The sequence below is a fragment of the Ahaetulla prasina genome, chromosome 1, assembly GCF_028640845.1.
Source record: "Ahaetulla prasina isolate Xishuangbanna chromosome 1, ASM2864084v1, whole genome shotgun sequence".
Taxonomy (NCBI): Eukaryota; Metazoa; Chordata; class Lepidosauria; order Squamata; family Colubridae; genus Ahaetulla; species Ahaetulla prasina.
The window spans coordinates 339,505,753-339,524,083 of NC_080539.1; the positions used below are offsets into that span (position 1 = coordinate 339,505,753).

Consider the following 18,331-nt stretch of genomic DNA (forward strand, 5'->3'; position numbering starts at 1 on the left):
GCAACAAAAATTCCAGTTCCAGTTTGGATCATAAATCAAAGATTACCTACCTGTAACTCATATACTAAAAACTGTTGGAATGCAATATTCAAACTGTATCATTTTTTTCATATATGCTGACAATGCTATAAACTCCAGCAAATTAGATTTCTGCTAAGTGGTGAGAAGTTAATGACATATAATCAAAAAACACTATCAGTAAATTCCTTGAGTATCTTTAAATATCTTAACCCTATTCATTGGATGAAATTCATCTTAGTATTATTCAAAGCAGACAAATATTCTTGACTATGTTATACAAGGCATAACCATATATAATCTACAAAACTATTTTAAAACTATTTCCAACTATTTGTCACAACTATTTTGCTATGCAGTTGGTTACTATGAAGGTTTACCTAGGAACAACTAAACTATCACTGACAATTATATTACTGTTTAAATATACAGTGTAAGCATTTAAGAACATTCCTAGCAGGGAAAGTTAATACAGATTTATGCATCAACTGTAAATAAATTTTCTCTTTCAGACCTGGCAAAAGTACTGATGTTTCAGGCAGATATGAAACCATTTGAAATAAACATTCAAACAGATACCTATAATGTGAATTTTGATCACTGTATGCCATAATAAATAAAAACGTTAACAACCTTGAATATCGGTTTCTTCCGAAGAATTGCTTTTAAAAGGTTCAGTTACATAATAAAACATCTCTATATTCATTTATATTCGAAGATTTAAACATGTAATCTATGATATTTCTGAAAAGGCAAAGATAATATTTTGGAGAGGCTTCAATAGCTTGGTGAAAATAAATACACAGATTTTCTTTGTAAAATATTGTAATATATGGGTTCATGTGTTAATTTTCATTTTATAATGGCCCTTGAGAAATGAGCAGTTTTGGACAGCCTAATGCTATTATGTACATCCTTGGAAAATAGTATCCTAAAGCATTTGTCTCCCAAACTCCCTTTCCTTCAGACAAAATTCTGTTCGTCAATTTGACTGCAGTTTGTTTTGAAAGAGATTTCACTTATTTCGGTGATCAGATTAATAGTATAAGAACCTCCTAGATCTAACATCATACTTGATATGCAAGCAGTCATAGCTGCTAACAGCAGCTTTATCACTCTATGCATTGCAGCCATACTACAAAATCAGACCTAGTCTCTATTATTCCTGTTCTATTCATGTACAGAATAGGCTACGGTAAAGTTCTTTACTTGGGATTGCGTTTAAAGATAGTTCTGGAACAAATGAACAAAATGCAACCATCAGAAACCTTGACAGTGCTTTCAATAATCAGAGCACATTGTGTTTCAGCTGAATCAGTTATTTATCCATTACAAAACTCATTTATTCATTTTAAAGATGGAAGTGGGCCAAGGCTGATGTCCCTTTATACACTCCCTTCATCTGTATGAACATGCCCAAGCTTTAAGATTAGAACTGAAAGGGATATACACAGAAGACAGAAGTAACAAACATTGGAATATCTTTTCTAAGAGATTTGGCAGGGTCCCACTTGTTTTGATTTCATAGTGGTTATTAGAAAATCTTTATTGAGACAAACAATTGATGTGAAATCCATGGCTAATATTAAGGACTTAAATAGATTTGTTATGTTATCTATTTCTTCCTGCTATTTAGTTTTTATTAATTACATGTGATATAATAAATCTGGTCTATTAAACAGTATCAAATGAAAGTAAAATATCATACAATATATTCGTTTATAAAAGTCTTATTAGCATGACTAAAGACTTTTGTGGTTAGTTGCAAAGTTGTGTCCAACCCATCACGACCCCATGGACGACGTTCCTCCAGGCCTTCCTGTCCTGTACCATCCTCTGGAGTTCATTTAAGCTCATGCCTACTGCTTTAGTGATGACTAAAGAATAATTTGTTGCAATACACAATTGTAGAAGTGTGCATCACTTTGATCAAAAGCAAGCAAGAATGCTTCAGAGCCATGTGAACACCCTTGCTATAAGATCAGATAACATCTTAAAACAGGCCTAGTAATGTATCTTTATACAACTTTATCCAGTTGTCTAAAGGAGGGAAAATTAAAACCCCTATTAAGACCTGAAGGAATACATTGTACAAATGTAATAATAATTCTGTAAGGGCTTGCTGATGTGGGGCATGCTCTTCTCAAAAGTAGCCCTTTAAATCCATTTATATGGACAGAAAATCAAGTATGATCCAATGTAAACAGATTTGAAGAAAATATTGTGAAGTATAAATCATTAAAATATTTCAACCAAACCAGATGCAATTACTTATTCAGTACTTTATTAACGTAAATTTAATTCAGTGAAACATGAAAACTTATTTGCACACTGAAAACTGCAATTAGAAAACAAGCATCCTGCATTTACATAATCTTCAGACAAAACCAATTTCTATGTTCAAAGCACCATTCTTGGATTAATGAATACTAGTTAGTATTGTTATAGATATGTACAACATTACCATCACATTTAAAAATGCAGTACTAAAACTAATTATATCAACTGCATCCCAAGACAGAAAAAAGTTATAGATGAAATAGACAACATGCCACAGCATATTTAACATTCAAATTCCCCACTAAGCCCAAAAGGAGAGCATGTTCTTAAAATGTGTATCTAATACAATTCCCTTAACAGCTTTTTTGTTAACTTGCCACTTTCACATTTAATCTTTTTAGGGTTCTAGAATTGTATAGCTTGTACCGTGTTTCCTCAAAAATAAGACCCTCTTATATTTTTTTGAACCCTAAAATAAGCACTTGGCCTTATTGCCATGCGCTCAAAAGTCCGATTGGGCTTATTATCAGGGGAAGTCTTATTTGGAGGGAAACAGGGTATTGAATGGCTCTTTGCTATGTAATGCTTCACTAATGGAGTTTGAGGTTTACTCCAGTTTAAATGCATTGTTGAAAATAAGTTTAATAGCCCTGAATATTATGCTTTACCATATGGGAAATTATGACATCCATGCCTACCAATGCTTTTACATAATTTCTATTCTGGTATCATGTTAGTTTGCATACATTAGCAGACTTTATGTATACCGTATCAAGTACCTTGATGAACGTATCTTTTCTTTTATGTACACTGAGAGCATATGCACCAAGACAAATTCCTTGTGTGTCCAATCACACTTGGCCAATAAAATTCTATTCTATTCTATTCTATTTTTTTTAATATAATATACATCATACATATTTTGTGGACAGTGTATTGACTGGGTCAAAAAAATTTTAAACAATGCTAACAGTAATAATACAAATAAGTATGCATAATCTTCCAACTTCAACAATACCATTCTTGTTTATAATTCTTTATCATTTTTTCCATTCATTTAAACAGAAATAACATTTCTTTGCACCATGTATTTGTTATCCCCTACTAAGTTACTAACATTTAATATTTTGATAATTACTCATTATTCCACCATAATTTCAATATCCCAAATGTCTAGGACTTCTAATAGTGCCAAATATTAACAAAATTTAATCAATATATTATGGATTATTGATCACCTACACAATCAGTTATATTTAACACTAAACCAATAATATAATAAAGATTTTACTTGCAAGATAATAGCTATTGTTAATAAAGAAATAATTAATTTTGTAAATCCTTTTTTTATACTCTTAACTCTGTGAGACCTTCCTAAAATACTTCCTTCATTCAATGGATGTTCCAAGATTTGTGCTTGTCTAGAAAAGGCCCTAAAACTTTTCTGTTTTATCTCAATAACTAGGGCTTTCCTAGTTATTGGTACATGGTACATGGTAGCTGTCAAATATCAAGGTGTTAACATCCACATAATTTCTCCTATATATGTCTGTCATATTATTGTTCACTATGTTCACTTGAATACATATAAAATACTTATTACTATTATTGTTACTATAATAAAATAGTCTCTGTGGAATATTAACAAATTGTTCAGGCTACATAAGTAAAGTCTTACAGTATTCCTTTCCCAAATAATAAAAATATAAGAAGAGTCAACAGCAACTTGTTGGTGCATAATCATCAGTAGTTTTAAAACTAATTCCGGAAATTCAAAAGGTTAATAGAAAATGAATTAAATTCTCCCAACTTTGTCTTAGTAGCTGTGGGGGAAATGGTCAACTTTAAAACAGAGAGATCTGCTAAATGAATCTTACAAAATGCCTTTAATTTCCACCATAGTTATGAAAGGATGCAGTTTAAGTGTGAGGATAAAGCTTATAGCTTTTTTCCAAAGCTTATAGCACTACATTAAACAAACATTGGCTAAAGATTTTGATTATCGTGCTATTCTGAGACACTTTCTTTTGTGCAGGACTCGGGATCTGTGTCTTTTCCTATAATCCTAATTGTTGCTATGCTTCAAAAAAATAATGCCCTTGCTTTGATCAAGCTTTTTATCTATACTTATCTATACTGTTTCTGCTCTCATCGATGTTAGACTCCTTCCTCCTGGCCAGGCAGATCCTCATCACTACGTATCTGTTGTTGTTGAGAATATCTCTGACTGCTGATCTGAGTCTCCTTAATTAAGTGTGTATGTTCTGGAGCGTGCATAGGAAAAGGTACAGTTCTTCTAAGGAGCAGCTAATAAGTATATATTGTATCTAAAGCGTCAAGGAATGCAGTGGGTCATGAGATTAGAATGCTGGGCTGATGATTGCCAGCCTTGTGTTTGAGACCAGTTGCTAATGCGGAGCGGGGTGAACTCCCATCACAAAGCAGGCAGGTGACTGCAAGTAGATAAATAGGTACCACTTTGGTGGGCGACTTCACAAAAGGAACCCCCAACTGGGTGCCCTTGGGGCAACGGTGATATCACCGGCAATTCTTTTCACCACAGAAACAATTTGGTGTTTCCAACATGCAAGTATTAGTATCCAAAGCACCCATGTCGACTTCAGATACTAAATATTGTATTTCTGTACAATTGTGTGTTCTAATGTTTTAATTCTTAGTAAAGGAATTCACACTAATTATTAGGTCATTAGTCATGTGAATAGTTTTCTAAACTTGAGCATACTAATATTTTCATCTTTCCTTTCAAATGTGATATCTATACCAAGTTATCCATCATTCACTACAAAAGTGCTTTTATTTTGAATTCTGCCTCTCTAAACTAAATCAGCTATTATTTAGTTTATAGTTCAGTTATCCCATAGTATATGAAACTGATTTGTACTGAATTAGGCTATTAAATCACTTTGCTTAGAATGTTTGGAATCTTCTAAATCCAAGGCATGTACTCTTTACTGAGCAATCATACTTCCCACTGCATGTACCTTGGCAAAAGTTCTTGCAACAAATATTGGCATCAACATACGAATTAATGATCAACTATTTCCTAATTTTTCTATAATACAACTCAAATTAAATAGTAGGAATATTTTTTAAAGGAAAAAAATAATGGCGGTGGTAGCTAAATAGCCATTATAGTAACAAGGTAGTATATCAAAAAAGTTCAGGATTCTGAACTATTTAGCATTTACTTTTTGTCTCATAAATACTAGTAATATAATAGAGAGTTGTACAATAGCTGGGCCACATTTAAAACAAATTCTTGTTTAAATATTAAGGAAATGATCTAAATATATATTTCTTTCTAAAAGAGGTGCAAGCATTCTTTCAATTGTTTGAAAACAATACTCTCAATACACTCATATGCAGGGATACTGCATATCCCCTGCCAATAATAAAATTGAACTAGTCCAATATCAGCATTGAACTTATAAGAATAAAATCAAAATTAGAAAGTATTTGTTACTAGAAATGAATACAAACTAAGTCTCCAAAACGGAATACAGCAATTTATATACATCAACTGCTTATATACTGTAAATATTTTAAAAAAACACCATGATTACAGTATTACTTTATATCTGCCACAAAACTAATCAATTCTATGAGCTTTCAAAGTAGATGACAGGTAGTGTTCAATTATTCAGTTAAAGGGCTTATTATGTCAATAGATGACTGCAGGAAGTGAATCCTTTTAGTGGGGTTAATGTAAAACAAAAAGCACTGGTCCATTCAGAAATTGAGAACCAGATGTTCTCACATTTTAGTGTTGTACTAAGTATCATTAAGAGCAAGTAAAAGATTCCTCATGCTTATATTCACATGTATCATTTCCTGGAGAAATTAAAAAAAAAACAACTCTTGTAATAAAATGGGTAAGCCCTAATCATGCCTAACTGAAAGGGAAGTGGGTTTATACAGCAAGTTTAATTAGAGTTAAATTAATAATTAACTTTACATACTGTAATACAGTAAATGTCTTGTAGTTTTGAATTCCAAAATATAGTTTCACGTTCCTGTCATTATTTTACTTTCTATACAGCTTAATAAGCACACCTATTCTTAAATTATAGCTGTTAATCTGCAGCTACACTTTGTGAACCCATGTGTTATATCTTATGTTGGTCTGTGATGAAAAATATGTAGATTGAATTTACAAAACAAAAACAAAGTCAGAAGTATTCCATTAATCAGTAATCCACCAATTAAAAAAGCATTTTGGAACTGAATGCTAAACTGATATATTCCAAAATCATGCCTCTTTCCAGGTACACTTTTTAATTTAACCTCTTTCTTCTCCTCCCCCCACCTTCTAAGAATACCTTGGAAGTTTAGGTGGAACTCAAAGTTTTTACCTAACCTTTGAGGTTAGGAGTAACCTAACTTCCCACAAGAGAAGCTGTGTAAAAATTCTATTTAGACTGCCACAACCCTGAACAGCAGAAAAAGAAAACAGAACATCCATACAACATCTTTCAACAAAATGGATATCCACGCAATTTCCTCAAAAACTGCTTGACCACTCCACCCAATATAGTGCAATCAGCATAAGCCATAAAAAGGCTAACAACTGTTGTACATAAAAAAAACATCTGAGAAACCATCAACAGACCATTATGACCACATAGAATCAATGCAGCATCCAAACCAACTAAAGCCCTCCAAAACATGAGTAAACCAAAAGACCCAGCAGACCCAGAAGAAAAAACAGGAGTCATCTGTGACATTACAGTGTAAAGACTGCAGCAGCCACTATGTAGGACAAACAGACAGAAGACTAACAGAGCACATCCATGAACACCAATTAGCAGTCAGAAGACATGATGAAAACTCCTTAATTTCACAACATATGGACAGAATTGGCCATAGTTTCAACTGGGAAATGATGACCATCCTAGACCATGCTAGGTTAAAAAACACTAGAAAATTCCTGGAAGTCCGGCACTTCGACAAATTGGCCATCTACAGTCACCCAGACATAAACAACATCTATATACTGTGCAAAAGAAACAATCAACAAACCAAAAAGGGAATAAAAACATCTCCCCAACAGCAATCAATACCCATATGAGCACAGATTAACACCAGAGCAACAATCAAGTAGTAAACAATCTAGTAATTGCCAAACAAGCTAACAGTAAACAGCCCAACCAAAAAATCATCAAGACCACTCGCACCAACATTGACAGGACACTAAAATATAAATTGAGAGCAAGCTCCACTCCTTACTAGCACTGATGTTACCTACTTTGGGTAATGAAATGTCTACAAGAAAACAACCAAGCTGAGGGAGCACTAAGAACCCATCACTCAAAGGTTTTGTTGGAAAATCAAGTTCTGGTTGAGCTTGGAGCTTTGTTTTGCAGCGTATTAACTTCCCATCCATTTTCTAAATCAAAATAATCTAGAAAATAAAATTAGGCAGGAAGGTTACTGAACACTAAAACTCTCTCAATTCCAGGAGTTACACTGGGGATTCAGAGCTTTCTTTTCCTTCCTTGATTTATATGCTTGTAATGGAAGGATTTTTAAAAACAAAGTTCAGAAAGGAATGGAGAGGTACAAGCATTTGTCTTCCTTGCCTTCCACCTCATTACCCTGTTTCACTGGATTTCTTGGAACCTCCAATATTACAGCACACCAAGAAGGTACATTGTATTCCTCAGTTACTAAAAGTAACACTGACTCCAAATTCTTCATTTAAACTAATTCTAGCTTTGAATTCATCCCACATCTCTCCTAATAGTCCATCTGGCTGTGCTATTAATGGAATCTAATCCATCCCCCCTCCCCCCATATTAGTCAGGATGACAGCCCAAACTGTCACCTTCAGGATATGAACACTTCCTTCCTTTCAGCTTTGAATATAAAAGTGTCTTCTGACTTTTCATCACTTCTCATTTCAGATAAATACAGTATTTCTGTAAGAGCTGCCAGGGATGTATTGATTAGTCCCATTTTTAAAATCGACAACAATGTGCAATTTCTTTCACAAAGTCTGCAATTTCTTTTTTAATGTATAGTACTTGTAGACCAAGTTCTCTATTTTCTCTTTTGTGATCAGTAGTGTCTGGAGCTATTCCATATGTTGACAATTCCTGCCCTAAAATAGTGTCTCCTCTGATTTTGCAGAAACAGCATATCTTTCATTCACATCCTGTTCTCCTTAATTCACCTGTAACCAATACAATTCTATTCTTTCCCCTTTTCTTATAAATTAGACTAGCAAAATCCCTAATTCAAAGTGAATTAATACCATATCCTTTGGCCTTACCATCTTCCTATTCATCCAGCTATCATTGAATTCATGCAACTCCTATTTCTGCAACTGTAGATCATTATGAATGATTGGAGGGGGGAATGGAAAATACTTTGGCTCTTCTGCCTTCTTTGTAATTTGCACAATGTACATCAGTCATATTCACTGAGTGAAGACACTTTCCTTCATCCTCACTGTTGCCACTCCCAAAGTCTCATAACAGACATTTCTCACCAGAAATGTCCATGTTTAGCTCTGTAAAAGCTTTTAGGGCAGAAATTGTGCTCTCTTTGTTCACCATTGCCACTTTATTGCTCAAGTTTCTGTTCCAAAGTCTTACCATTCCAGTTCTCCTAAAAATGAACCTATCCCGGATGATTCAGGTAATAATCCTCACTTCTCCTGCTACTTCGGCCAATTTGACAGGGGATGCGCTCTTTTTCCCATCCTCCAGTTAATTAACCCAGCAATTCTTCCTTCTCACCTCCCCCAAGCACTTATCAGCTAGATCCATCCTTATAATACCTCTCAGTGTCTGGTTTCCACGAACTCCCCAACCCGAACATCTCAAAACTCCTGTTTGAACCGAGTGGGCGCTCCCGCTTTCTCTCGCACTACAAAAACGGGCTTTTAATCGTATCCATTGCCTACTCGGAAGCAAGTCGCCTAGAGTTCAGCCGGGTGCGACCGCCAGAGAGGAAGCCCACCCCCACCCCCCAGTTCGCCTAAGCCAAACCGATCCAGCAAGATTCCCAACCCGGTTCCTTTACCCTCCCCCACGCCTCCTCTTCCTCACCCCACTCGAGGAAGTCGGAGACGAGCCTGTCCCTGCGAAGCGGCGAGTCGCGGCTGCACTCGGTGTAGAGCCCGACCAGGAGATCCAGCAGCCCCTCGACGCTCAGGACGTTTTCGTTGCGCCGGGGCCCATCCAAGAGCAGCTGCTCCAGCTTCTTCAGCCGCACCTTGGCCGACATGGTGGCGGCGGCAGCGGCGGGTGAGGAGGAGGAGAGCGAGCTGAGCGACTGGTCGGTCAAGGCAGGAGGGAGAGGCCGAGCGAGGCGGAGTGGGGAGGCAGGAGGAGGAGGAGGAAAGAGCCGCCGCCTCAGGCTCCGGGCAGCAACGGCGGCGGCGGTGGCCAAGGCATCCGCCTATCCAGGCGCTCCCTTCTCAACGCCTTCCGACGGGCCCTGGGCCCGGCAAGACTAGGGGCTGCTTCGCCTCCACGCTACGCCCACATTTTGCGAGGCCTTTCCGAAGAGCAGCTCTTGCAGGCTCCGCTCCAGGCCCGGCTGGTCCATCGGTTGGTCCCTCCCCTTTCGGACCCGCCCTCTCACTTCGCCTGGCAACGGCTGAGGAGGAGGAGGAGGAAGATGAGGAAGATGAAGTCCCGGCTTTCAGTTGCGACGGTCGCCGCTGAGAAGGCGGTGCGGCAAAGTCATGCCGGTGGTCAAAGCAACCGCCCCTCCCCCTCCCCTCCCCACCCCCAAAGCAGGCCGCCTCTTCTCAACTCAGTCCCGCTTCTCATCCGTCCGTTCGTTCCACCCCCACCCCACCTCCGGCGCTTAGGAGCAGGATGAAAGGCACTGGGCGAGGGCCCTGGAAAAGTGGCCCGAGAAGAAGCCGGAAGGACTTGGTCCTCGCCTCTTGCCGTAGTTCCTAAGGAAACGCTCCTGCTGGCCGTGAGCATCCGGGCAACAGGAAGCCCGGAGAGGAGGAGGGATGAGAGCCGTGATTGGAAAGCAGGGAAGAAACCTTTTCAGCAGATTCGCGAGTTGCGCAACCTGGAAGCCCTCGGGAGCAAAACAAACCGGCCGCTTTCTCGTCACGTATCCAAACCCTTCCCTTTGCCAAGTGGATTGAAACAAGCGAGGCATCGGAATTCCCGTCAGCGTATTCCTGGCTCCCACGCCCCAAATTGCTTTAGATTTGTTATAACTTCCTACTCGTTCCTGATAAGGGCATCCCGTTTACATCCAAGCGATTGGTGAATTTTAGCAAATATTCGTTTAGCTATTCGAGGGTCGGTGCGTTGAGCGAACATAGATATAGCAAATAATAACACTGAGCTCATCTATTTCCATAACCCTCCTCCTCCCGTAGCTTTCTGTGATTCAGGTGCTGAATGAATGGCTGAGATTTTTCAAACTTGACTAAAAGGCATCAAAGTGCTTGGTTTCTGATTTTTGTTGTTGTTGTCTAATTCTGATTTTTGCAGCCCGGATCTCATAGCTCTGATTAAACTGGGAAAGATTTTCAAAATACATTTTGAGAAACAGAATAACAGAGTTAGAAGGGACCTTGGAGGTCTTATAGTCCAACCCCATGTTCAAGCAGGAGGTCCGACCTATACCAATAAAGACAAATGGCTGTCCAATCTCTTTTTAAAAGGCAAGCCATTCCACCAGTTGATCATTCTCACTGTCAAGAAATTTTTTCTTCGTTGCAGGTTGCTTCTCTCCTTGATTAGTTTCCATGCACTGTTTCTTGTCCTGCCTTCTGGTGCTTTGGAAAATAGGTTGACGCACACACACCTCTTCTTTGTGGCAACACCTCAAATAATTGGAACACTTCTCTCATGTCTCCCCTAGTCCGTTTTTTCACTAGACTAGACATACCCAATTCTTGCAACCATTCTTCATATGTGTCGTGTCCCACTCCTCCGCTGACGGCCGGGTCAGGGAAATCCGAATCAGGCTTGCCTCTGCAGCTCTGCCCAAAGTCCTAGCAAAGTCCTCAGAGCAGGCAGGAGACCAGTAAGTGACTTCAGCAAGATAAGTTCGACTTTTGCCTGACTCAGAGACTGCCAGAAAGCAGATCCTTTATATAGGCCATGGGGTGTGGCTCCATGACTCAGCACTCACTAAGGCCTGCCCCTCCCTTCCTTCTGTTGCCTCCGCCTATCCAGCCTTCTGATGAGGGTCACACCAATCAGCAGCTGTTGGGAATAAACCCTCCTCAGGCTCACATGCTGTGGAGGAGGGGGAGGGGTCTAGCTGCTCCGTTTGCCTGGGCATGGAGTCAGGGCTGGGGCCGGGAGATGCTCCTTCTTCTGCAGTTTGTGTGGGCATGGAGCCAGGACTTGGGCCGGGAGGCATACATTCCTCAGTGTTCGGGAGCAGGTAAGAAGGCCCCGGCTGCTCTGAGGGCGGGCAAGACACAACAATATGTTTTAGCCTCCAGCTCCCTAATCAATAGCAGTAGCACTTAGACTTATATACCACTTTATAGTGCTTTACAGCTCTCTCTAAGTGGTTTACAATGTTAGCATATTGCCCCCAACAATCTGTGTTTTCATTTTACCAAAGCATAGAAAGGCTGAATCAATCTTGAGCTGCTCAGAATTGAACTCCTGAAATGAGCAGTGAGTTAGCCTGCAGTATGCATTCTAACCATGCGCCACCACGGCTCATCGTTATTGCTCTTCTCTGCACTCTTTCCAGAGTCTACATCTTTTTTTTATTGTGACTAAAGCTGGATGTAATATTCAAAGTGTGGTCTTATCAAAGCAGTATAAAGCACTACAAACACTTCATGTGATCTTAATTCTATGTTCTATCCCATCTAAATATCTTACACTTATCAGGTCTTACTTCGATGTTCTGTCCCCCCACCTCAGTCCAGGAGGCACATGAAATGATTCAATTACCCGGCAATTTAGTCCACGGCAGCTATCAGCTCTGGCAGCAAACCAGCGAGCGTCTGCCAAGGTTTTCTTTTATCTTTCTTGATGCCGGCGTGTCAACCAGGAAGTCAGGAACAAACAGCACTCCAAGCCAAATGCTCACTCAAATAGTTCAGCTCAAGTTTTCTCCAGTCAGCTGATTTGTTCGTCACGAAGTAGTATAGCATCCCCTCCTGCTTTTATACCCTGTGGGGTGTGGCTCCGTGACTCAGCACTTTCTAGGTCTGCCCCACCCCTGCTTCTGTTGTTCCCACCTCTCTTGTCTATGAAACCTGGGATCTAACCAGGACTGATTGTCCACAGCTGGGTCTAGGAGCATTGCCTGGAGGGGGGGGAATACAGGAGACAGAGGCCTCATTACTTCCTCCACCTGGCCTGCCTCTGGCTCCTGGAGCTGAGCCAGAGAGGCCGGCCCTGCGGAGGGGGGCCCTGACGGCCCTCCCCCCTCACTCTCTGAGTCACTCTCTGGCAGGGGGGCCAGGCCTGGGGAGGGGCTGGAGCTACAACACCCTCTGTTAATACAGCCGAGGGTTGCATTGGCTTTTTTGGAGACTGCAGCAGAGTGCAAGCTAGTGGTTGTACACTAGGTTTTCAAGATCCCTCTTGTAATTATTGCTATTGAGCCAGGTTTCACCTAATTTGTACCTGTAAATTTTTTTCTTGCCTAAATGTAAAACCTTACTTTTCTCTCCACTGAATTTCATTTTGTTAGATAGGGTCCAGTGTTCAAGTCTGTCGAGGTCCATCTGAATCTTAAGCCTATCTTCTGGTCCTCCTTGGTCACACAGCTGTACAAAGCTGAACTTTGGGCTGGGAAGTGGCTCACCAGGCTAATGCAGCCTGTTATTAACACACAGCTGCCTGAAGTTACAATTACTGCAGGCTCGAGTCCCGCCAGGCCCAAGGTTGACTCAGCCTTCCATCCTTTATAAGGTAGGTAAAATGAGGACCCAGATTGTTGGGGGGGCAATAAGTTGACTTTGTATATAAATATACAAATAGGATGAGACTATTGCCTTACACAATGTAAGCCGCCCTGAGTCTTCGGAGAAGGGCGGGATATAAATTCAAATTAAAAAAAAAACTTACTCTTTTACTTCCAATTCCGTCTTCCAGAATGTTTTTATGACATCTTCATCTAGCCTACTCTGATGAAATTTCCTCATGGTCTCCCATCTAAATATCTTATCAGGTCTTACTTCGATTAAGATTTCAAGATTAGTCAAGTAGGGGTGATAGAGCCATCTATTTGGGTCCAATTTGTGGATATCTTGAGATAAATTTTGTTTTTTTCTGAAGGAGTGCTATGATAAGCTCAAAAAATGAGATTCCTACCCCCTTGAAAGTAAGAATCACTTAATTAACCAAGACTCTTACATTGTTTTTGTGGTTTATGCTTAATGATCTATTCAATCCAATTTTATGGGTTCATATGACAACTGAGCCAATTAAATAATGACATAGATTGCATTACCATAACATGCTAGGCTTAATTGCAGTTCACTGTGTAGCAGCAATAAAATCCATACAGAGTTATGATTATGCCATCAGATTTATTTTTTTAGGGGAATGCAATGCAAAATGTTGACTACATTCGTTATAATTTTCTTCGCTGAAGGCAATGAACCATTAAATACTCAAAATGCAAGAGTAGTAAGAAATACGATTTTCAAAAATAGGTATAGAAAGAGACAGTTTCAGAACCCAGTACTTGCTCACATCCAGTTGGAATAGTACAATGAGAAACAACAAACAAAATCTTTCAGATGTACCACCAGGAAGTGTAGACATACTGTTAAGGATCAGTGATTGCTATGTATCACAAGTCTGGTTTCTTGTATAACAGGAACATGTAAAATTGTAAAGTGCTGAATTGGAATTGAATTGTTTATTCTGACTTGCAGAACTTCCTAAGTGCTCTTAGCTGAGATCCTTCATATGAGTTGTACCAAATGTATTGATGAGATAGTCTGAGATCTTCTTATATAAAGTAGATCTATCAACAGTTCTGGTCTCAAATACTAAAAGTATTCAGTATTATGTCTATGGTGATGCTCTGTTAAATGTTATTTAAAATAAACAGCTGGGACTTGAAAATAAACTTAATTGTTATTTCTGGATAAACTTAGGAATTGTTTGTTGGTGATCTTGAGATTCTTAACAAAGATTCTTGGAAGTCCTTAACTGGAAGTTGTGAAGTGGATTTAGTTGCTAGGTTATGTTCATAAAACATGTTTAGCAAGAAAGTGAAGCTAACAATTGTATGCAATGCCATTACAGTGGTACCTAGGTACTCAACTGCTTTGAAACTCATTTAATTTGGTATTCAACACATTTTGACACTAAAATTTTATCCCGGTACTTATTGTTTGTTTGGTACTCAACGCATAAGCTGGAACTTGTTGTTGTCAGCTGCCTTGTGATTCACTACATTGTATCTTATAGCAAAAAATTATTTGGTACTCATCATGCCTCCCAGAACCAATTAACGATGAGTTACTGAGGTACCACTGTAGTTTGGTATCTCTTTAACTATTCTTGTAGCTTTTTAAAATGAAGTTTCAAACTTCTGAATTCCTGTCATTGAGATATATACACTTACTACCTTCAATCTCTTTGTTCTAGATGCTACACTTTATATGTATTAAAGTTATTGTGGTATGTTGAATTAAGCTTTAATTAGATGTTTAACATACTAAGCAATATTCACATATGTTCACATATGACAATAACTGGATTCAAAATAAACTCAAGCAAACTCTTAATCAGCCCCAAATACAGTGGTGAAATCTGAACCGGTTTGCCACCGGTTCGCTGGCCGTGCATGCGCGATGTGTACCAAGCATGTGCTGTGTGCACGCATGTGCAGTGCACACAAAACACACGTGCACACATGCGTGTTGTGCACAAATGCTTCCATGCTTTGCATGGAAAAGGAGGCTTTGGAAGGTAAAGTAGCAGAGCGAGGGAGGGGAACAGCTGTGTCACGCGATTTAGATTCACTCGATAGCAGGATTTCCTACTTTCTAGCGATTTTAAATCGCGCGGCACAGCTGATCGTCGGAAATACCAATTCGGAGGAACTGGTAGGTTTTTTTTAACTACTGGTTCACCCAAACTGGTAGTTTTTATCACTACCAGTTCGCCCAAACCTATGCAAACCAGTAGGATTTCACCACTGCCCAAATAGTATACTTCTGATGTTAGATGCCAGTTATTTCAGTTGGGATTATATAACCAATTGGTTAGTCAACAAATTACAGATAGCTATGACTGAAACAATGTGCAGACCATCTGGCTTCAAGAACAAATAATTCAAAATAGTGTCAAATTTTCAGATAGCTTTCTAAGACCATGCGTACATAATTTCTGATGCAATGTTTCAAATGCTGGTCAGCTCATGGAAATCTTAGTGACTATTTTGCTTCAGCTGCTTGTGTAAGAATGAAGAAATTGGAGATTGTCTCACACACACAATGGCTGCCTGCGTTCAGCTTTGTGAATCATAGACTATGCAAGCTTGGATTGGGGTGGTGCTGATAACTGAGGTGAATGCTAAAAATAAATATGACTTGGCTATGAAAGGAAAAATATGTCCCAACAGTTCCTTTTTCCTGCCTGATTTTTCTGTGGAAAAATACAAACATTATTTCCTTATGTGTCTTGTGAAATTGTTCTAAAACTGCTTTTGCTAAACCTTATGTAAACAAAGTAATTTCTGCTGTGTCCACCAGCACCTTCTTGAAATATTCCTCAAAGTCCACATGTTTAAAAGTAACTTTTTCAAAAAGGATTTCTAAACTAAGGTATAGTCTGAGTCTTTTGTTCTTGGCTGTTCTCCAAGAAATTTGGTAGATAATACAAGACTGATATCCTGTGTTAGATGGCAACAGGAAACTGTTTCAGGAAAGTCCACCCACAAAGATCATGGGTTTTAGACTAATCAGTTAAAGAAACCAATGGGAAAACTGAAAAACACCGGTCCTCACATTGTAGAAACAACTTGGGCTATACACCAGCTTTCTCCAACTTAGTGCCCTTGAGATATTTTGGGAATGCAATCACAAATTTTCAGGCAGTATGACCATTGTTGCCTGTGATAATTGATAAAAGGGAGGCATCTGATTGGAATAGTTACTCAGGAAAGATAATGTAGTAGCCCTGTTTCTCTCTCTCCTTTTCCCTTTGTTGCAATCCAATAGACAACTAAATATCTCCAGCAGAGGAAATTTCTCCTACTCAGCCCCTCCACTCCTGCCGGCGCCCTGGCTTCCCGTGTTCAGCTTCATTGAAGATAAAGCTGAATTTTATAGGTATTGTCTTTCCCACCTCCCTTGGGTCCCCTGTTCTTTTTCATAAATTTGGCACTACAGTCTTGGGGAAAAGAGCCAAGTGGTTAAAAAAAAAACCTGGAAAAATATGTCACACTATTCTAAAAGCAACACTTTTGCACCATGCATTATATATGCTCCCATAAGCTGACATATAAGCCTTTTCCTTCCTCTGGTCTTCTTTAAAGGTGAAACTAATGTAATGGAATTCTTAGAAATGTAAGTAGCACTCTTCTGACACACACCCTACCCACCCACCAACAACAATCCAACATGCATGAATGTAAGATGTTATAGTGCAGATATCTTGGAAAGAAGTGTGCACCTTGAATGTTTGATTGTGTTCTTGAAAATACTCACCTCGAGATACATAATGTGCCCATTCAGTAGCCCTCAGCCAAAGTATTCCAATTACCTGCGAGGTACCTGATTAAATTAAGGCACACTGTATAATCCTTTGTTCCATTCTCCAGTTTTTATTGCAACAGAGCAAGCTTAGATGGGCTTTTAATGTCAGTGATAAACTTGAATCAGGAAAGGTTGTACCATACTGGAAAAAAAAAAATTTTTCCCTTCTAAGTGGTGAAGGGGGGGGGATGGATATTGTACTTTGGCCAAAGATAAAAACAACAAAACAGCAGGGGACACTGTGTGAAAACCAGTATTGCTTGTTCAATTGGCTGCCTATTGAGAACTGGCATAGGACCATCCATTGTTACGAAGGCCACTTAAAACACATTATGGATTTAAAGGAAATACTCAGAAATGTAGCAGCAAGATCTATCTGTTTTTTATGTGTTTATTCACAGTTATGTAATAGTAAATGGATAATATTGGCTTTCTTCCTCACATCAGAAAATGTTGAGTATAATTTGAACATTTCCATTCATCGAAGCCTGCTGAGCTTCTCTATTTAATTGCTTTTATGTTCTGCTTTTCATCCAGGTATTCAAAGCAGCCAATGTGGTTGTCTTCCCAGCCCTTTGATCCTCACAATAACCTTGAGAGGTAGATTAGATTAAGAAATGGTGACTAGTAGTCACGCAATAAATATATAAACGTATTGGTGCTTTCAGTTTTGGTCTTCCTAGTTCTGAAGCAGTATCTACAGAGATGTTATGGCTATAACCCTAACAGAATTGAAACATGCTCCAAAATGTTCTGCTATTGATATCCTCTCAGAGACTCCCCCGCCCCTGCTTTTCTGCTGGTTCTTTTGTACTTCTTTGGGATACATCTAGAAGGAAGGTGACTGTTTTATATATATGAGAAGCTCTCCCACCATCCAGTCAGAGCTGAAGAAGCTTCTTGGATGAGAAGCGAAATGTCTTCAAAGAAAAACAAGAAAGTCCCGTTGCCTCTTGAAAAATCACCTTGGGAATTTTTCAAAACATCAGCTTTAACCTAAAAATTGTAGATGGTGGATGTCAGAAGCCCTGCAATTGTTGAAAATAATTGTGCATGTGTGCATCTGTGTGCAGGCACACACCTATACACATTTTAATTTATTATACAGTAATATTTAGTGCATCTCCATCAGTGTCACCAAAAATACTCAACAAAACATATTGAAGCAATAAAATATTAAATACAATTAAGTTAAATTAAGGATTCTGCATGCTTCTTAAAATAATGTTTTTTTTACACAAAGGTGGGAAGGCACATTAATTCTCACAACAGAAACATGGTTGAAAGATGATGGAGTTAGTGGAGATGCCAAAAATTTACTGTTTTGTTTAAAGA

The 18,331-nt window shown here is 38.9% G+C and overlaps 1 protein-coding gene across 1 annotated transcript in view; it reads right to left on the reverse strand.

Moving 5' to 3' along the window:
• CDC42BPB (CDC42 binding protein kinase beta) overlaps window positions 1-10,055 on the reverse strand; it is a 109,732-nt gene extending 99,677 nt beyond the window's left edge. The window contains exon 1 of the mRNA XM_058162769.1: window positions 9,372-10,055. Within this exon, the coding sequence (XP_058018752.1) occupies window positions 9,372-9,549 (178 nt within the window). The 5' untranslated portion in view covers window positions 9,550-10,055. The remainder of the gene's footprint in view (window positions 1-9,371) is intronic.
• Between the last annotated feature and the right edge of the window lie 8,276 nt (window positions 10,056-18,331).